At 40.6% G+C, this 21576-nt stretch overlaps 1 protein-coding gene across 1 annotated transcript in view; it reads left to right on the top strand.

The window, feature by feature from the left end:
* DAAM1 (dishevelled associated activator of morphogenesis 1) overlaps window positions 1-21576 on the top strand; it is a 160875-nt gene that overhangs the window by 88501 nt on the left and 50798 nt on the right. Inside the window, exon 4 of the mRNA XM_028141646.2 lies at window positions 17765-17836. Within this exon, the coding sequence (XP_027997447.1) occupies window positions 17765-17836 (72 nt within the window). The remainder of the gene's footprint in view (window positions 1-17764; window positions 17837-21576) is intronic.

Raw genomic sequence — 21576 nt, 5'->3', positions numbered from 1 at the left:
AGTGAACCACAACACATTCATCTTTCTTCTTTGGGGGTTGGACAAGCAAACAAATCTAAAATATTGCAGACACCCTCTCAGTCTTCTGGTTCTACATATAGTGCTGTTTTTCAGGCTTGAGATACGGCTAGCGAAAGGATACAACACAGAGGTTTCATTAAACAAGTCAATTTTCACAAATAAGTAACTTATTAGGTTGAAGCAAGCCAGATTTACAAGGGCCCTGTTCAGCAACAACATTTGTTCAAAGTCTCAGCATTAAAATTCAATAGTGTGATCTAGCTGTGTGATTTCCAAGTTAAGCTAATAAAATAAAACTTCAGTGTTAAGATTATAAAAGAATGTCTCAGCACAGTTGCAGATACTGTTATTGATGGAAGTCTTAAACCTAGTTACCAGAGCAGACAGTCTGGGTTCCAAGAAATTGGCACTTTCTAATATTTCTAAAAAAACAAAAAACTTACAAACCTCAAGTCATGGGATAAATTATTATTTTCTGGTTGATTATTTTTGTTATGAAATTTTTAAATGTACAGAAAAGTACAGAATATAATAAACACCATGTTTAACAAATGCCAACATTTTATCATATTTACCTTGGATTTTTTAAAAAGACATAAAACATTTTAATATGGTTGAATCCCAGTGATATCTTCTATTCTGAAGGTGATATGTGGTTTTTTTCTTTAACCTTATTTTGCACATGTAGATTCATTAAAAATATAGGGTATTCCTTTATTTTAACTGTGATATAATAATGTTCATTATATGAAAATGCCACAGTTTAATTTTTTATTCCCCTTTGAATAATACTTATTTCCAATATTTTATTATTAAAAATGTATTGCATTGAACATATTTGTGCATGTGTTCAAAAATTTCTCTAGGATAGACACCTAGACATCTAATTACTGTGTTGTTTGATATGAACATTTTCACCTTTAATTGCCCCCAAAATGGTTGTAACAACTTATACCTGTAGTAAATTAGTTGCCAACCGTCTGAGGATAGAGAATTATTTTCTCATTACCCTGATCAATCAATCACTTGGCATAAGTTTAAATGTTTCAGGTACAAGAAACTGTCATTAAAGTTCTTCCATTTTCTCCCATATGTCTTAGCAAATCAAATTGAAGTAAAATTTACTGAAATAGAAGGTTTTCATTTTAAGAAGGAAAACCTAAGGGTTAGAAAATGAAAAACGTTCCATTCAAATACCCATTAAGCCATACAAAATGTTAGAAGTACATAAAAATGGACAATTCACCCAGCCTTGTGTTTATTTGGTTTGACTGCAAAGGAAACTGCTCTGTGTGTGGTTCATCCTTCCTCTCCTCTAGATCTTTTACACCCTTAGTTCCAGCCCCAGGCAAATTGTGTTTCCATCTCTCAAGCTCCTGACTGATGTATGCCATCACCCAGCCAGGAAGTTCCTCTGAGGCATCCGCCACTTCCCTGACGGTGACTAAGGTGCAGGTGCAGAGTCAGCACGTCCGCCCAAACAAGCAGCTTAGCTGTGTCTGGAAATCACAGCAGCATCTTCATCTCGATCATCTCCTTATAACATTGTGAAAGCCTTTCTTTCTCATACTCCTTGATTCCTTCAAATTTTGAGAAATTGAGATGTGCAACTTGCTGTCTGGCTGTCCCTCGGGCCTAAATTCTGAGCTATGTAACAAGTCAATTATGGATTTGGAGATTGTTGGTTCTTCAGTCTAGAGATACTAAACTCTGCTTCGTTCTTCATAGCGTTGTACAAACAGTGAATATGCATGTGCTTCGTGGATACCATCTCTCTGATGTTTCCTCAGACTTGCATTTCTTCATTGAGTAATCCCTTTATCCAGGGCCTTGCTTTCTTTGTAATTAGGGAACGCCAGGCTGGAAGAGGGTGGAGAGAATGACCTGGTGTTTGTGTTCATTTAGAATCATTCGAACAACAATAAAAACAAATCAGTAAGCAATGTATAGCTGAAACAAGCAATGTACAGCTGGGAAAAAAAGTAATTTCTTAGTTGGACAAACCAATTAATGGGAGTCATGGGGAGCATGGGGGTTGTGTGTCCCGTGGAGCTCTCTTTTGTCCTCTGGAGTGGAGGCCAGAGAAGCGCCTCCCACAGCTCTCACTCCGCTTGTCGCCTTAGTGCTCACTGTGGGAGAACACTCCTGTGTAGGCTCCACCACTGGAAGAGACTTGGAGCTCTGGGTTTGAATGGAAGCCTGGGGCGGGTAGTGGTCTTAAGCTGAGGCAGAGCAGCTATCTTTGGCTTCCCAGTCTTAGATCTTAACCAGGTTCCTTTTGAGAGCTCAGGTACAGAACAAATTGCATCTCGTGTCAATTGCAGGGTTAGGAACACGTGACTATCTTGGAGCTCTCAATCTTTGTCGCAGAGTACTTGCCAACAGTGCTGTTGTGGAGCCAAGGTTCTGACTGCAACTATTTGGGCCTATGAGCCCCTTGCCTCTGTGGATTGAAACACATGGGCATAACTCCATTTCACTTCCAAAATTCTGCAATCTACACATGAGCGAGTGGGCTGAGTGATAGCTCTCTGTCTGGTATCAGCCGAACAATGGACTCCTGAGGGACACACAGCACAGGACACACTCCAGAACAATGCACATCCTTTGTTTCAATATTCCTTAGGACTGTAGCTTCCTTCCCCGGTTTACTGAGCACACAATGAAGAACCTCAAGCAGAGCTGACAAAAAGCTTTATCTTGATTACTAACTCTGAACAATTGGGGGTTGAGGCCTGGAGCACTTTGGGAAGCATTAGAGGTTATGAATAGGATCAATAAGAGTAGTGTGGTAACTGATGAGCAGTGTCTTCCATGACACATGATGGGGAACTGTGTCATATGTAGCAAATATTTGCCATCTTTGTCCTTGAGGTCTCTTCTTGCTTCTAGATTATAGTTGGATGTAAGTATCATACTTCCTACTTCTTTTCTCCTGGGACTCTCCCTGGTTCTCTGCAGATTCTCTAAGTGCTATGGCACCTACTTCCATAGAAAGAATGCCTCAAGCCTGCCTGACCTCACATCTCCAGGAGATAAGTTTATGGAGGACATCAACAGAAGGAAGTTTTTCTCTGATATCTTTTCCAAAGATATGAACTAAGTATACACATATATATTTATGCATCTTTTTCACTAATAGCTCTAGCTATATCCTATACTGTTGGATCTATGTCAGTGATGGGCAACCTTTTGAGCTTGGTGTGTCAAACTTCGCCAAAAAACTGAGCTTAACTCGGGTAGTGTGTCACTTTGAGAAAAAAACATTATTTCGCAAATGTTTCATCCTCGGTATGCGGCCGCCTCAGTGGCCGCGTGTCATCAGAAATGGCTATGCGTGTAAGTTCTGGCACGTGTGTCATAGGTTCGCCATCACTGATCTATGTTATGCTTGGTGCATTTCAGAATTTCACACACACACCCCACTCCTCCCCACAAAGGAGGAAGAAGTGTAAGTTAGAATGCACTGCTAATACCTCTAATTTGGGCTTCAAATTCCTTATACTTCAGGAACCCAGTGCTTTGTGAAACTGGAAGCTGATTACAGTATAAAGACTACCGAAGAATACCAACTCTAAATTACGGTGTCTTAAATTCCCTTGTGCTTCTTCAATGAGGTACAGAACAGCATTTGACTTAAGCAGTCTTAAGATGGTATCCCCATGCCCTCACATATCTGAGACAGTAATATCTTCCAACTGATGCTTTTCTTCTTTATTTTCTTTTGCCAAAAATGCTGTCAATAATCCAGTAGTGTGCCACAGAGTCAGTGATGGCTTAAAATTAGAAATAAGGTTATGACTCTCCTTCTAGGAGATAGTCAGCCCTGTCTTAGCATTTTTCAGTCATCCTGAGAATGCTTCCATGAATGGAATATGCCTTTGTGGGCTTAATGTTTCCCCTGATTCTCTTCTTAGTTTAATTACTGTTTTCCAAAGTCCTCCATTTATAGCCTCGTGTTAAGCATTATATTGCAAATCATAAACACACTTTGATTGTTTTCCCAAGAGTAGGTTACAGAACATCAAAACCTGCTTTACGGCATTCTGAAAAGCTGGTCTGGTAGCAGGAAATCTGGTGGCAAGATGTGAGGCAACAAAGACCATTGACACCACTGATTGGATTTCCACACTGCAAAAGGGTAGTGATGTGTGTCCAGACATGCAAATTTACCAACCGGCTGGTCTAATCGTACTGAGGACTGTAGCACTCCAGGGTGGCATGTGGGTCAAAGACTTGACTCTTAACAAGCTACATAGAAGTAATTTCTTTTATGTCACTGTATACTTTGTGTCATAGGCAACAGGGGAATGTGGGCTTATATCATTTCTGAAAATAATAATTGAAGAATGTTTCTTTTCTTTTCCATGAAAATGAGGGGAATTGTCATCTAAAATTGCCTTCAGATGTTGGAGTTGTACTGATTGAGATTTTTAGTCTCCAGTCATATTCCAGGCTGTGAAGTGCTTTGCCAAAGAAATGATTTGTTAATAAATAAAACAAATGTCTCATAGTTTGGGAAGTGGGATGTAAAGTCTCAGTTTTTAATTCTAGGTAAAGATTATGACTATTTTTTAGATATATCAGAACATGAAATGCATTTCCCCCCAGGATCCTGTACAGATGACTTTTAAGTTTTCAATTCTGTCAAGTCAGCCAAGGCCTCTTCAGGAGAGAAGAGGGTGTTGGGACAGATTGAGCCCCTGAGCTGTTTCGGAAATGCAGTTGGTTTCTTTACTCTTGAAGTCTTATTGTCACTTGTCTGTTTCATTGCTGCTGTTCCCCATCAGGAGACTAGATGTCTTTAAAGTAGCACTCTTTTCTTGCTTTTCTAGGGTATGTTATTAGGGGAGAGAACAAAAATGATAGCTGATTGAGCGCTGCCGGGCAAGCCAGATTTTCAATGTGCTAACATTTCATTTCGGGTCATTCAGAAATTTTTGATGATTTTTACCAGTGTAGATAAAGTTTGCAACAATAAGAAAATAATGTAATATTTTATGCTATCGAGGAAATGTTTCAAAGCATTTTTCCCAGTAGAGCTTTGGATTTTTATTTTGAAGATAAAGATACTTGACTGTTTCTTTTTGTCATGATGAGAAGAGGGAGTGAAGTTTATAAATTAATACAGTTCTTTGTAGCTATACTTGCAAAAAATGAGAACCTATTATCAGAATAAGTTTGTGATCTTGTAAGAAACTCTCAGTGCTAAAGTTTGGAAACTTATTTTCATCTGCCTCCTCTTGTATTCATGGATCACTAACAAGCAAAACAGGGAGCTTTGCTCTCTTATTTATGTAGTCTAACATCTAGAACAGTGCCTAGGCCATTATAAAACTCAATAAATGTTTATTGGATGAGTAAATGAATGAAAAGGAAAGCAAATGACTTTTTAGATTTAGTTCAGCACTGTGAATTTTAAGTATGATGACAGAGGGTTTCTATCCTGCCCAAGAGAAGCCCTATGTTCAGCAGTATAGTGTTAACCAGTTAACTGCCAAAATATTTTGAATTTAATTTATGAAGATCTGCTGCTTGCATCTATAAACACTTAGGGCATACAAATGGTTAATACTCCCAAGTTACGCTAAGTGTTATTCTTAAATGTCATTGGACTCCAGACCAAACTATTGGGCAACAGTGGTCAAGTTTTTGCTTATTTTCAGGCTAGAGGTGGAGGGTGTGGGGCGTGAGTCTAAACTCACTGAACTCATAGCTTTTGTTTTATGAGCAGAGCAAGAAGTCTTTTTTTTTTTATTAATTTAATAAATCTTTATTGTTCAGATTATTACAATTGTTCCTCTTTTTCCCCCATAGCTCCCCTGCACCCGGTTCCCACCCCACCCTCTGCCCTTACCTCCCCCCCACTGTCCTCATCCATAGGTATACGCTTTTTGTCCAGTCTCATCCCAAACCCCCCACATCCCTTCCCCCCGAGAATTTGTCAGTCCACTCCCTTTCTATGCCCCTGATTCTATTATATTCACCCTTTTATTCTGTTCATCAGATTTTTTATTCACTTGATTTTTAGATTCACTTGTTGATAGACACGTATTTGTTGTTCATAATTTTTATCTTTACCTTTTTCTTCTTCTTCCTCTTCTTAAAGAATACCTTTCAGCATTTCATATAATACTGGTTTGGTGGTGATGAACTCCTTTAGCTTTTTCTTATCTGTGAAGCTCTTTATCTGACCTTCAATTCTGAATGATAGCTTTGCTGGGTAGAGTAATCTTGGTTGTAGGTTCTTGCTATTCATCACTTTGAATATTTCTTGCCACTCCCATCTGGCCTGCATGGTTTCTGTTGAGAAATCAGCTGACAATTGTATGGGTGCTCCCTTATAGGTAATTAACTGTTTTTCTCTTGCTGCTTTTAATATTCTTTCTTTGTCTTTTGCTCTTGGCATTTTAATTATGATGTGTCTTGGTGTGGTCCTCTTTGGATTCCTTTTATTTGGGGTTCTGTGCACTTCCTGAACTTATAAGTCTATTTCTTTCACCAGGTGGGGGAAGTTTTCGGTCATTATTTCTTCAAATAGGTTTTCAGTATCTTGCTGTCTCTCTTCTTCTGGCACCCCCATAATTCTGATGTTGGTACGCTTGAGGTTGTCCCAGAGGCTTCTTACACTATCTTCAACTTTTTGGATTTTTTTTTCTTTTTGTTTTTCCAGTTGGGTGTTTTTTGCTTCTTTGTATTTCAAATCTTTGACTTGATTCTTGTGATCCTCTAGTCTGCTGTTAGGTCTCTGTATAATATTTTTTATTTCAGTCAGTGTATGTTTAATTTCTAGTTGGTCCTTTTTCATATCCTCAAAGGTCTCGCTAAATTTATTGGCCTTTTCTAGGAAATTCTTGAAAAACCTTATAACTGTGGTTTTGAACTCTATATCCAGTCTTTTGCTTTCCTCCATTTCTTTCATTTGTGATCTGTTTCTTTGTCTGCATTTTCGCTGCTTCCCTGAGTTGGTAGAGTAGCTTTGTGTGGTAGGTGTCCTATAGAGTACAGTGGCTCAGCCTCCCCAGTTACCTGAGGTGGACACTCTTGGTGCACCCCTTTGTGGACTGTGTGCTCAGCCTTGTTGTAGTTAAGTCTTGATTGTTGTTGGTATCACTGGGGGGGAATTGACCTCCAGGCCAATTGGCTGTGAGGATCAGCTGTGTCTACACTGGAAGAACTTCTGTGCTGGAGACACTCTTATGAGACAAGACTTGCAAAATTGCAAAAGCCTCTGTGCTCAGCTTGGATGGGGCGGAGTCTCGGGGTGGAGCAGACAGCCTTGGCTTCAAGTCAGCCCTGCCCTATGACGCCCCTGGGTCTCAGTGTCCCTCGGTAATCACTGCAAGCACCTCTGAGAGAAAGCCGCCCTCAAGTTTCGCCCGCTGCCAGACAGTCCAGTTTCTCCCCGAATGAGTCGGGGTTCCCAGAAACTTGCCCGGAACTGGAGTTCAGTGCTGTCGGGAGCTTTTGTCTCCCTTTCGTTTTAGAAAGCTAGCCGTGCACTCAGCTTCTCTGCATGCGAGCGCGTCTCTGGACCTCTGCCTTCCTCAGCTCCCGAGTCTCAGTGTGCTTTCCCTTTTCCTGAAAGCCCATATTCCCCCCGAATGAGTCTGGTTTCCCAGCGTCTCGCCTGGGACTGGAGTTCAGTGCAGTCGGGAGCTTCTGTCTCCCTCCCACTTTAGAAAGCCAGCCGCGCACTCAGCCGCCTGTGCACACAGCTGCCCATCCTCTCTGAGTGCGCGTCTCCATACCTCAGCCTTTTGCAGCTCCTCTGAGTCTCAATGTGCTTTCCTCTTTTCTTCTAGTTGTAGAATTTCCACTCAGCCAGCTTTCCTGTGGTTCTGGATGGTGTTCATTTTGTCTTTTAGTTGTAGTTTTGATATTGTTGTACAAGGCGGCAGTTTAGGTGTTTACCTATGCCGCCATCTTGGTTTCTTCCCAGAACAAGAAGTCTTAGAAGTACTCCCAATGATTTTCCCAACTAATATCTGGGCAGGATAGAGGACCAGGTGCAGCTGTGCATGTAAGGTGGATAGAGTGTAGTGGTCTCCGTGGTTTCAAATCAGAGATCAGTGATGTATAAATAGAAACTGTGCCACACAGCCTAGACAAAGCCACAGAAACAGGCGAGATTGAGGTGAAGTGGTCAGGAGGGTGTAGGTGTTCTTGAGCAAGGGCTTTGGGCAGTACAGCTTTGAGCAATTGGGTAACTTAGGTGAGAAAAGCCTGGAGCAGAGTATTAGTCATACAGCTTGGGTTCCACATTACACCTTTATAGATGGTGTTCTCCTCAACTAGGAAGTACTAGTCATGCATCTCTTATTCTGCTACACTGTAATTATATTGAAATAGGGGAAATTACTGAATGTTCTGTCCATTGCGTTCTGCAGCGTGACCTCTACTTTTTACTATCTCTGAGCTATTTAACAAATCTGAAAATTATTTTAAAAACCTGATAGTGGAAATAATTCTTGTCCATTGAAATGCAAATTGTCTAATGCAGTTGATTATGGTCCTGTTGACCAGTTTTGCATCTATATATAAATAGATGCTTATATATGTCTTTACTCCTTGGATTCTCTTTTTGAACCCATTGTGACATCTTAGCAGTTCCCTCATTTATTAATGAGTTCACTAAAATCTTTGATATAAGTTTATGTCATGATTTTACCTTTCAAAACTTTGTCCTATATCAATATACAATTTTTAACTTAGAGGATTGATCAAGGGGCTAACATTCTAAATGATCTGAGGTCTTATAATAATATTTTAGGCTGGAGTATATGATATGATTGCAGGAAGCTCTCTATGGGAAAGTGTGCATTATATATCGATTCTACTGAGCTTTAGATCTACCTAGACCAGTGAGGGGAAGGAACAGGGCTCAGGGGTTCAGAAGAGGTGTCCGGCTTCACACCCATTCATGGAAGACATTCCCATGATATTTGAAGGGAGGATGGATGTACAGGAGAGGAGTAGGGGCTCAGAAGCGTGATCTAGAGACCTAAAAAACAATTCTCTACCAGGGCTTAAGCATCCCCCAGTGTCTCCGCAGTCCCTAGTCTCTCATTTTTAATTCATTAACTTACATTTATGTTTAGAGATAAAGTATCCTCAAGCTTACAGCAAGAAAACTAATTTTACTGTTGCTAAAATAGAGATACCCAATACAACAAGGACTGTGCATTTTTACCTCTGCTTCACATGGCATGTATCTTTTATTTCTAAATCATAAATGCTGTTTGCTGTGGACCATCAGAAGAGCAAGCACTTGTTCTTTTTCCTCTTGGGAGACACTGGTCAAATCGTCCCGATGCCCTCTCAGTCGGGACTGTCTAGCGTTGTACATCACTGACAAGCCGTGTGAGAAGAGCCCTTTCATAGGAATTGAGATATATTTGTTAGAGTTATTTTTGTGAAGGATGAACATGAGGGTGTGATGAACTTATGGAAAATGTGAGATTTATTTATGAATTGAGGAAGATAAACTTGTGCTATACAGCCAGTGGAGAATTTTTGGCTTGGTTAGAGAGAAGACTTTGGGAGAACATAATAGCTTTATTCAAATTGTTCAAATATTTGCTGGGTTATAGCTCATAGGAGAAATTAGACTTACTCCATGCAGTTCCCGAGGGCAAAACTAAGGCCAACAAGTGCTTGAAGTTATAAGGAGACATCTGTCGATTCAGTATGAGGTGAATTTTCTAACAGTACTGGCTGTGATTGTGGATCCCTTCGAGCCTTCTCTCCGAGAGCACACAATCGATCACTTGCTGATGACTTATATAAAGGACCCCTGGGAGGGGAAACTCAAACTGGGGTGTCTCTAGGGTCAAAGACCTAGCTCTATAATCATGTGCTGGTTTTCCTTAAAAACATACAGATGTGTTGTAGCATTAGGAAATATAGGGATAGAGGTTTGCTTTTCTTCGGTGATCCTAAATGCTAAACATGAGAGCCAGCCTCCAGTTTTTCCAGAAAATGACTGGCATTCTGACCCTTGGAGGACGTGTTAGGTTTCCTGGAGGATGAAGAAGCTTCTGTTCTGTGTGGGCCCAACCGGATTTTGGCAACAGATGAGCTTGATGTATAATTGTGGCAGTGACCAGATAATGTAACCAGGACCAGCAGTCCCAGGAACCACATGACTCTTGAAATGTGACAACATACGTGGGAGTTATTTTTTGAAACCAACTTCCGCCCTTTGGCAAGCTTTGGATATAAGATGTAGCTTCAGCCCACTGTTAGGTGAGAGGTAAGCATTGGGAGGACTGAGGAAAAGCAACAGTCTTCAGGGAGCCAGTATTGTGGGCCTGCTTGTTCTTCTCTTAAGGACCTGGAGAGTATTATGCTAAGTGAAATAAGCCAGTGAGCAGAAGACATGTATCACATGATCTCCCTTATATATGGACTCTAATGATCAAAATAGCCTGACAAAGTAGATCCAGAAACAGGGAAGGATGCAACAGACCGAAGATCCTCAGAGGGAATGGGGGTGGGAAGAGTCCAACCAAAAAACATATGCATACTAGAGGCCCAGTGCACGAATTCATGCACAGGTGGGGTCCCTCAGTCTGACTGGCGATCGGGGCAGATTGGGGCCATCTCGCCCAGTCCCAGTCTCTCCCAGTCCAGATCAGGCCAATCAGGGCCAGCCGGCCAGGGGGAGGGACCGCAGGAGGTTGGCCGGCTGTGGGAGGTTGGCTGGCTGTGGGAGGTTGGCTGTGGGAGGTTGACTGCGGGAGTGCACTGACCACCCGGCTAGCCAGGGGGAGGGACTACAGGAGGTTGGTCAGTGGGGGGAAGTTGGCTATGGGAGCGCACTGGCCACCAGGGGGCAGCTCCTATGTTGAGAGTCTGCCCCCTGGTGGTCAGTGTGCGTCATAGCTACCGGCCAGTTGTCGGTCATCCAGTCATCCAGTTGTAATAGTCACTTAGGCTTTTGTATATATAGATATGAATAACCCATGGACATAGACAATAGTGGAGTGAAGGTCTGGAGAGGAGGAAGGAGTGGGAAGGAGGGGGATCAATGGGTGGAAAGAGGGGGGAGGGACATCTGTAATACTTTCAACAATAAAGATAAATTAACCCTTTGCACTCACTTGCTTTTTTCTCGATTCCTTTATTCTACTCAGGATTTAATTTTTTAAATACCCCAGATTTTACAAAGCACAGCAGTAGAATAAAAAACTGGAGTTTCTTTTCATACAAACTTATTTATTAGGATTTTTTTATATTTCAAATTATTGGTACATTCAAAGAGTAACTTTAATCTCTATAATTTTTTCATGGTGTGATATTTTTTGAAACATTCACCCACATGAAGACCTGGTTTTACATTCACATGTTTCGCAAATATAAATCGTCTCTCTTCTTCCTCCTTTGATTTTTCTGTTAGAACAAACAACACAATCTTTGTGTTTTTTGTTAGGGTGAGGTGTGATTATATGGAGCTTTCCGTCTAAACGTTGCTCTAAGTTAGTGGATAATAATCTACCCCTGGAAGTTAGTGTACCATCTCTGAATTCTCCAACAAGATCATGTACTAGTTTCCTAATAAATTTCACATGCGTTATCGGTTTTTCATTTTTTCTTTTTTGGCATCAGTTGAGATGGCATTTATGTTTTACTTGTCCTTTCATGATAATGAAAACAAGAAAAGATACTGGAAAAATAGACAAAAATCCCCCTCCCCCCCTCGCGGTGAAACTACGTGTCGAGTGTGGCTCGACATACGAGCTGCTACCGATGCTAACCGTGTCGAGTCACACTCGACATCCGAGTGCAAAAGGTTAAAATAAATAAAGGAAAAACATCATCAGGTAGGCACATCCTAAAATAAAGAAAGCATCATTAAAAAAGGAAAGAAAAGAAAGATAGAAACAGCTGGGGGCTAATATCAGGATATGCCATGCTGTTTTAACTACTTTCAGGGAGTAGTGAGCTTGGTAAGAAGGTAGGCTTTTCAGGCATGCTTCTCTAGAAAAAGTGCAGGTTACTGGGGAATTCCAAACACCCCATGAGCTGATCCTAACTTACAGCTGGGTTTACTGGAGACAGTGGCTTCACGAAGAGGAAGAAGCTTGGAAAACAGTTGGTGATCAAGGTAGAATTTTTATATACTCCCACCCTCTTGAGAGCCACTCTATCTAGCACCAACTGTGGCCTGTGGGCTGGATCTGGCCGGCCACCTGTTTTTGTAAATGCAGTACTATGGAACCGTGGTGATGCTCATCCGTTGGAGTGTTATCCGTGGCTGCCTTGTGCACTTACAGTGGCAGGGTCTTGTAGTTGCAACAGACTGTGTGGTCTGCAAAGCCTGAAATATTTATTATCTGGCCCTTTCCAGAGAAAGTTCGTCCACCACTGGTTTCTACGCTGTTCCTCTAGTCTTCATCGGGGCCATCTGTTGAGGAGATGCTGGTTACACATTACTGAGGCAGAGAGGAAAGTTAGCAGAAGTGATTAGCAAGGCCTTCCAAAATATATTTTTTCACCTTCCATTGTACCTGTTCTTCTTTCAATCCAGTTTTACCCACATTGACTCCTGATTTCCTATCACTCACTTGAGTATAGTAAATGCCACACATCATGAAGACATGCCTAAAAGAATAAAATATTTTGGCCTTTCTGCCTCTTTCTAACTAGAATTTTCTAAAAATTCTAAGCACAGAATGAATTTATTAGTAAATGGGGTGGATCCATGGAAACCAGAATAGTAATGACAAATTAATGAAACAGGTGACCATTTTAATCATTACCAAGGTATAGAATTTCTTGATCCTATAAATGATCACAGGTAACATGTTTTCTAATAACATTTTCTTTACAAATGGAACAGGTTTTTATTATTATTTAGTTGCCTTTGTCCTATACTGCAGATTGTCAGAATGAAATTTACTTCATACTATCATGCCGAAATAATACTTTTGTGCTGTTGAAATTCAATTGGTTAAACCTTAATATATGCTTGCTCTTTGGGATTGCTAGTACTCATACACTGCTGGAGAATTTGTTAGCCAATCCAGACAAGGAACCTCATGGGAATATAGCAGAACACGTGGAGACTTATAGCTTTAGTTGGCCACGTGCTTCAGCCTATGATTTGTGGTCTTGTAAACAACCCCAGAGCATGTCCTTTACCATTGATTGACCTTTGCACAGCCTATTTTGGGCCTTACTAAGAGCATCTTAAACTGAAGAAAAACTACCAGTTCTTACATATTATTACTTGGGAAATTATCCTATTAAAATTTTGTCCTGTGTTAATTTCAAAAGCTGTTATTTTTAAAGACTTAATTTTTAAACTGTACTCCAAGACCCACTTACATTACTGAAGGACTTTAGCTGCTACCAAGAAATTGTTTACCACAAAAATATATGTGTGGGAATTTAGAAAATTCTAGCTTGCTTTGGGTACATGAATCTTAACCCAAGTCATAGTTTCTTTCTTTGCACAGACAATTGATATTAGGATTATATTATGTTTTAGAAATAGAAACTCCAATGAGAGGAAGACAATTAGAGAAATGGTTTTAAGTATTTGCTGTGGGGAGCAGAGAGGTACCCCAGGGGTGGAGAACAGAGACACCCCAAAGGTTACAGGGTCTTAACTCAATGCATTTCACATTACACAGAACACCAGAAAAAGCAAAGCTCTTGTCCTAACAAAACATATAAAGCTTTGGAACTTCTGTTTTAATTATGAATATACTAGTAGTTCATGTTCTTGAAAAAATAGAAGCTGGGGTTGTACAAAAGTTTATACGTGAAAGACCTGCTGCTGCTAAGAGGTGGCCGCTGTTACATTTTATTGTATATATTTCCATAAATGTTGTGTGTAAAGTATACATATTTCTTTTTGCTACGGGTAGGAAATATTACTCTGGAACTTTTCCCTCAAAATATTTGGTCATTTTTCATATCATTACATAATTTCATTCTTAATTACTGCCACAAGATAATTTATTCAACCATCCCCCTTCCATTTGTTAACTTTATTATTTGCTAATTCAAACAGCACTATAGTGAAAAAAAGTTCTTTGTAATATATATCTGTGGAAGTCTAAATTTGTAATTGTGGGCTAAGTTCCTGAAAGTAGACTTACACATCAAAGACTGTGTGTTTGAAATTTGAACAGTTACTGCCAAGATTTACCTCCAAACCGATTGCTCCAAGTTTTACAGTCCTAGTAACAAGGACTTAGAATGGCCACAGCTAGAGATTCTGAAACAGTTTCATTATCATCCTAGCTGACATTTATTGAGCATGTTCTGTGTGTATTTGTTCCCAGCGCTTTTTTCACTGTATTAACTTTTTAAATTCTTATAATGACCCTGTGAGGTAGGTACAGATAAAGAAACTAAAACTGAGTCACACAGAAAGGTTACTTATCTTGCCTGACTGCCTGTCAGTCACTTAAGGTAGTGAGTGACTAAGGATTCAGATGTGTGTCCTTGATGGTGATAGAAGTGACCATGTTTGAGTTTCTAATAGTGAAGTGATTAAGAGAGAAAGGCCAGCTTTGCCCTTAATGTGTATTGCTTGTGATTCATCTGAAGTCTAATCTTAGAAAGAAGTTGCTCTGATTCTTTCCTACTAACTGAATTTTCAGCAAGGTGACCTTTGGCAGCTCATCTATCTTCTCTTTGGTCTTATTTCCTCTTTAGTAAAATGAATATCATAGCAACACCTGCTTTTGGGGTAGATTAAACAGGGCTTATAACAGTGTTTGACACAAACTATATATGTGTTGGATTTTGCTGTTGCTTCCATTATAACTTGTTGGTGTTAAGCCCCAGTTCGGTACGCCATTAATGCCGGGGTTCTTGTCCTAGCATTACGAAGGGTTCAGCAATCTGAAGAAAGGCTGTGCGTAGATTCAATAAGGAGTCCAAAGACGAAAGATAGTTTTAAAAGGCATTTGGGGATCAGAGGAGCTTCAGCTAAAGGAGCTAAAGACTCTCCTTGACTCAGGACCCATGCTTTTTATTAACACAGTTTGTCCTAAGGCAAGGTGGAGATAATACACTTCAAAGGGTAGGGTTTACAGAAGCATTGTCAGGTTGGGGAATAGCCTAGAGCTGTTCAGGTGTTTGGCCAACAGGAGGCAATAAGATGTAGATTAAGATTCCCTGAGCTATCTGCAGTAAACGATTATCCTATTCAGGTTTGGGAGAGATGCTTTTTAGCCATTCCAACAGATGATTACATATGTGGCTCAGCCCTTGTTGAGCCCCCAAGTCTCATCAACCTTTTGATGAAACTCTTGTAATTATGACATGCTGGAATTGGTTCCCAGCAATAACTTCCTTTATATAATTAATGTATACAATCGTGTATGTTTTATATTTGTTTCTCTAGAACAAATATGTAGAATTGAGATGAATAGCTCAAAGAATAATACCTGTTAGACGTGGTAAAACAAGGACCCAGTAATATTGTACTAATTGCTATCAGGAGTTTCTTTCCAGTGCTCCTTGGGGGAATCCCAGGGAATGATTGCATTTGTTTCCTTCTGTCTGTGCCTCTGTAGAACTACAGACTCTGGCAGCCACACACAGCAGGAAAGAGTTGATTCATAGATGTGAGTTTCAGTTGCCTACTATAGGCATCTGCTGTAGACATCTGTATAGAAGGGCCAGGGTCACACAAGGGAAACTGGAGATGCATTGATAGAATGAAGAACTCTGAGAATTGCCCCCAGGAATATAGTGATAGCACTTGGTACATTTACAAGAAGTTTTCACATACGTGAGCTCATTTGATTTTTCTCAGCATTGAGGCATTTGAAATAAAAAGAAGTCTTCCCCTTATTTTGACTACAGTATCTAGGTCTCCACTTTATCTGTATATATTATTAAAGCTTTTCCAAAGTATAGAGATTTCTCTCTATATATTAACCTTCAGTTTCTAAAATGACTTTTGTTTCACAACGATGACTATTAAGCTCTATTACAACAGACAGGCTCTCATGGGACCCCGAACATGGGGTATGATTTTTGTTGTCGTTTTGGAAATTTGCCCTAGTTTGAGGGAATAAAAAGATCTGGCACCTTCTATTTCATTTTATAGGTTCAAATACCATTGAATGCCATTGTGGGTTTTGGCTTGCTGAAAACATTGGTAACAGTGGGGTTTTGCTAATTTTACTCCCTTTTAAGACGAGAGAAGGGTTCAGCCTTCACACTACCATTTAGCTAGTTTATTAGCATGTTAAATAATAATCAAGGCCTCTTCTAAAAACTCATCAGATTTCTTAAGCTTTTTAAAACCATGGAAGTGTAATCCAGCCCAACTTCAAAGCCGCTGCTGTAGCCTTCGTCCCCATCATCTGCCTTGTTCAGTCTCCAAATTAAATTCATGCAACTGCCTGAGTTCACATATCAGTTACTGCCAGCTTTTTAAGGCGCTGTAAGCAAGTTACTTTGCCCCCTTTCTGTGACTACTTAAAGAATAGCTTTGAAATTATGTTTCTTTTATCTTACCCAAGTAGACCTGACTAGAAAGATTGCTTACAGAAAGTGGGATGTGGTGTGTGTGTGTGTGTGTGTGTGTGTGTGTGTGTGTGTGTGTGTGTGTGTGGTTTTTTTGAGGAAAAGTATAGGACTGAAATTAATAGCCCACCTTGAAACCACTATCCTGAGGATTGGGATTCTGACACCAGTAAATAGATAGTAACGTCTTCATTGTCTGGTAGCAGCTACGAGTACCTGGTCTAGTATCTTCTCCAAAGGGACCCATTGTCCTAAGCAGCTCTCTGAATGTGAAGTTAGAGAATAGCTGACATTTTCTTCTTCATGTCTGTTTGCTCACAAATGACTTACTTGCAGCGCATAGTTGTGCAAACATGCATGGATGGATATGCCCGGCCACAATGCCATCTCCTGGCTGATTCGCTGCTCCAGTGGGGCTGCCTGACCCAATTCTTTATTTATTTTGGAGTGTGGGTTCAGTCTGGCACAGACCTCCCATCCATGAATCCCTGGGGCTCTGGTGCTGGCTTCAGGTCACCTGGTTTATAAGACAAGACTGGCTGGAGTGGTTTAGGAATAGGTTCCCGAATTCCTTGGGTGTCGGTTCTCTTCAGCTCAGACGCATTACATTTTCTATCCAAACTCAGTCTGTCATAGCCTGAGGGCTGGGCCTGGAACTAATGTGTGTTCATTTTATCACCTTCCCTTCAATGTCAAGCCTTATTCCCCATCCTCATCTGAAGAAGAATCTAGTTGTGCGCACATCATATGAAACCCTCCTTTAAAATTGTTACTGTCTGCTGGAGTCTGAATAAACGAACTGACAAAAATCTAGTTAACAGCTAGCTGAATCCTGTGGCCATTTTTAAGACAACTTTTTCTCTCTTGTGGATTTCATCCTGACGAATAGTCAAGCAGTACTGTCCTCAGTGTGACAGGACTCAGAGATCCTTTGTCCTTGCAGCAAACACAGTGCCCTGCCCATTGTTATTGTGCCCCTGAAGAAAAACAACTTCACACCATGATGTGGTTAAGTTCCCATTGAAATGATGTCAGCACTCCTTGGAAATTGATTGGGGAGACCACCCTAGTCAAGTGGAGAGCCTGATGATTGAAAGCCAACATTTATAGACAAATATTTTCCATCTCAGTGCCTCCTAGGGGTTTGTGTGGGCCATTGTCTCATGCTCTGGAAGTCAGATGTGCTTATGGCCCTTGGATGTTTACAGCTGGTGGTATATTACCTTTTTGTTTTTCTCTTTAGGATCAGGAAGAAAACAAGGGAGCGACAAGTTGGCCTGAATTCTACATTGATCAGCTCAATTCCATGGCTGCTGTAGGTATACTTTCTGTTCTCTGACACATGGTTTAAAATACAAGTCTAATACAAAGCACACAGTTGCACAATTAATTCACCTGAGTAAGAACTACCAAATGTCATTATCTTTCCAAACTCCACTCCAAATGTTCAACGTTGGAAAAACGGCTGGAGGGGGAGGGCAGGAGTGGTACTTGGCAAAATTATTTTTTCCAGTATGTTTTAAATAAAATCAGCACACCCTCAAATATACATGAGTTTAATGTTATAAGAGGAAATGTAATCTTAAATCTGGCTTATGTTCAACTTTAACTTGCAATTGTTCTTACCGATTATTTGGAATTTCATTACAGCAGCACTGTTCTAAAAATTAATGCCATTTAAAAATAATGACACTCTCTTCATTGTTCTCCTCCTGTTCTCTTATTGAGGATTTATTTAGTTCCCTGGTTCTTGATTTTACAGGGCACCAAGGTACTCTCTTGCTCATATAAATAACAAAAAAAGTCCATGGTATGAGTGGTGTTATGAAAAGGCATAATAATAATAACACCACCGAGATGTCCTTGGGAAATCTTTGGTACATGTATTTTTGGTTCAGTAATTGCTTAAAATGCATTCTCGGTGTCTAAAGTGGCAGTCTTTGTGATGTCAGTGTTCTGAGCAGCTTGAGGGGCACATATTGATCCCAGCTGAAATATGTAGTGGAAAACAAATCATCAGCCTTTGAGCCTCAGGAGCTTAAATCCCCTTCCTGTTGATAACAATAGGAGGTTGCCCACAGTAGAACACAGCCTTTGCCTCAGTGGACACACTCATGATTTTAAGAGCCAGTCTGTTAGATTCGGCTTTGAGTTTATACCATCCATATAGATGATAGCTTCCATAATGATTTCCTCTACCCTTTTCTTCCTTGCCTTCCCCAGAGTCCTTGTGGAGAATTAGTTTCTTATCACTGAAAGCAAACATTTTGCTACTGCTGCAAAAGTTAAAAACTGACCAGAATATGTGAATCATTCACACTTTTGCTAAACTTTCAGAGGCCTTGACTTTTAGTAACTTCCTTTTTTCTAGCTTTCCCTTTGAAGATGCTTCTGCTGTCCTACAGTGAATAATAAACAGCCCGGTAAATGTGAACAGGGCTAAATTATAGATGCTTTTGCCCCAAGGGTTTCTACTCAGAAAGCACAGCAGAAAAGAATAGAAAGTAACTCCCAAATCCTCCTCATACAAGGCATCCTGCACAAAGGCAAAGATAAAGGGCGATTTCAGCATTTGCGTGAATATGTTAGCAGAATGTGAGGCTTGTGGTGACTATCAGGGATTTTCTATGCTTCTGCCTAAACCCTAATAATTCAGAGTCATTTACATTTCTTTCTTATAAAGGTTATTTTCTGAATTCTTGTTCTTTGCAGTTAGGGAAAAAGGGACCTGCTGGGCAGGCTGTCTTTCTTTCTAATGGAGTCAGCATTGTTTGATAGCTAACAGGGGCGCTTGCTTCTTTGTTAATGAATTCACTTCCATAAATGGAGAAGCACTAAACACTATGGATTTTTCCTTTCTTCACATTTTGGGACCATTAGGTTAATTGGTCTTTTAGTGACTTATCCATGCCTGTCTGGTGTCCCCCTGGCTCCCTTCCTGCTCTAGGGGGTCCATGATGTGCCAGTGTGTGGCCTCCTTTCTCCTCATCCAGTCCTTGGACAACCCTTTGCTGCATTCATGAATTGTGTACATTTTAATTACATTTGCTTTCTTTCCAAGAGAATCTCAAGGCTATTAAATTGGCAGTCACTTTGCTATTCTTTGTGTTAAACACCTAGCAAAGCTTTCTAATGCTCTGTTAAGGACCCAGCCAGTATCTTTCCAGGGTTAAATGTAAAAGGCATTAACAGAATTAGTGAGACCAGAGAACGACTGCATGCATAAAGGAGTAAGGAGGCCTGATAAGACCAGAAACTCTGGTGGATATTCTGTTTTCTTCAGCCCACTTGTTGCCACCACCTCCTCCCATAGTTCTGGCTAATCGCTCTGGTAACTGTATTAGAGGATGCCTACAACACACAGCAGAATCCTGAGGCATTGTCCCGGGGACTGGAAGGCACACAGTTTGTTCAGTCCTTTTATGGCCTGGCAGCCAGATTCTGGCTCTTTACTAGGAAATTGTTGAGAGGCATTTATCCATTGTCATCATCCTTTGCTTTCAGCATCAGTAGCAACTTCAGCCTTTGAGTGTGCATCTTTTGACAAGCAGTATATAGGCACTTTACATGTTGTTTTAAAGGCTTACAAGCACCCTATGCTGTAAGTGCTATTTATAGATAAGGAGTCTATAAGTTATCTTGCCCATGGTCATCTAATTAGGAAGTATAGAACTGGAATTTAAACCCATTAGCCTGAGCGGAAAGATTCCTTTCCAATTTGCCTCTCACTAACTTGGGTTAAAAACCCACAAAAGAGGCCTAGGAATCTCTCCCCATTCCCCACTTCCAACTTTTCTGAGGCGGGGCAGGCATCTGTTTTCTTTAATGCCTTGAGAGTGATAAACAGTCCAGGTCAAGGACTGCAGCACTTACTAGTTTGTGAAGCCGTTTGTGGAGCAAGTTCAGCTACTTACGTAAGCCTCCTAACAAGGATGCTTTGTTCTTTAGAGGACCCCTGAATGATCCATTAAAGAGTGAAAAATGGAAAAAGAAAAGTGCAGCCCAATAGGTTGTAGAAGGACTCTCTGTGTGTGACTTTGTACACTTTTAGGGTGAAAGGGTGTGAGGTGGAACTCAGTGTGCTTAGCCTGCCGGCTTACTGATTGCACACCAATGAAATGTCCAAACCGGAGCTTGGTTCCTGACTCCCAGCCAGGAAGGGTTTCTGTGCCTCCGTGCCTTTCTCTTAGACCTGCATGCTCCAGTGTATACTGTAGCAGCTTTGACCAGATCCTCCGCCAGGCTGCACATTGTCTTTGCCCACTTCTCATGTGAGCAGGGACTTATTAGGTGCATTGAGCACCCACAGAGGGTCACAGCCTATCCTGCATACTGGTGTTTGGTGTAGCAGCCATCTTCAGAAATGTAGGCATCTCCCCCTCTTCTATAAAAAGCTGCAAATGAGCCTTCTTCCTAAATGCGAAGATTGAAAACGTGAGACTTTCCATAAATCATTTCATTTTGAAAAGTCACATTAGTATATTGGTTCATCTACATCCTCTGCTTTCTCAATACAATAAGCAATCTGAGATTTAAATCTGTTTCCATATACAAAAAATAGGATATTGTGTTTTGTTTTGATAGGAAAGTATCCTTATATTGGGAAGGGAAATTTCAATTTAATTTTCTTGACTTTTCATAAATCTCCCACCTCTACTAGGAAGAGACTTAATGTAGTCTGCTTTTATATGTCCCACCCTCTTCAAGGTTAAGATAAATGTGTGCAAATTCTCTTAGTATTAGTGAACCATAATAAAAAATGTGAGTAGTCTTTAATTTGGGATCTGTTTTGTGTGATTAAGCTTAGGAACAAGGAGTGATGTTCATAAAAGGCTTGATTCTGAGCTGCAGAGACAAAGGATTGCTTAAGAGTGTAGAGTTCAGCTGTGCCTTGGGAGATTAAACGTACTTGGCTGGATTTGTGCTGAATTTTCCAGAGGATGGGTCTCACAGAGCTGTGAAGGAATTCACTGACTATTCTGCACACAGCTTCTTCCCGACCACCCTCTGGTGACAGCTGTCCAGATGCATCACCAGCAAGAGGACAACTTTAGC

This window comes from Eptesicus fuscus, chromosome 5 (genome assembly GCF_027574615.1).
Source record: "Eptesicus fuscus isolate TK198812 chromosome 5, DD_ASM_mEF_20220401, whole genome shotgun sequence".
Lineage (NCBI taxonomy): Eukaryota > Metazoa > Chordata > Mammalia > Chiroptera > Vespertilionidae > Eptesicus > Eptesicus fuscus.
The sequence above is the reverse complement of the archived record's forward strand: the minus strand, read 5'-3'. Positions and strand labels throughout refer to the sequence as shown.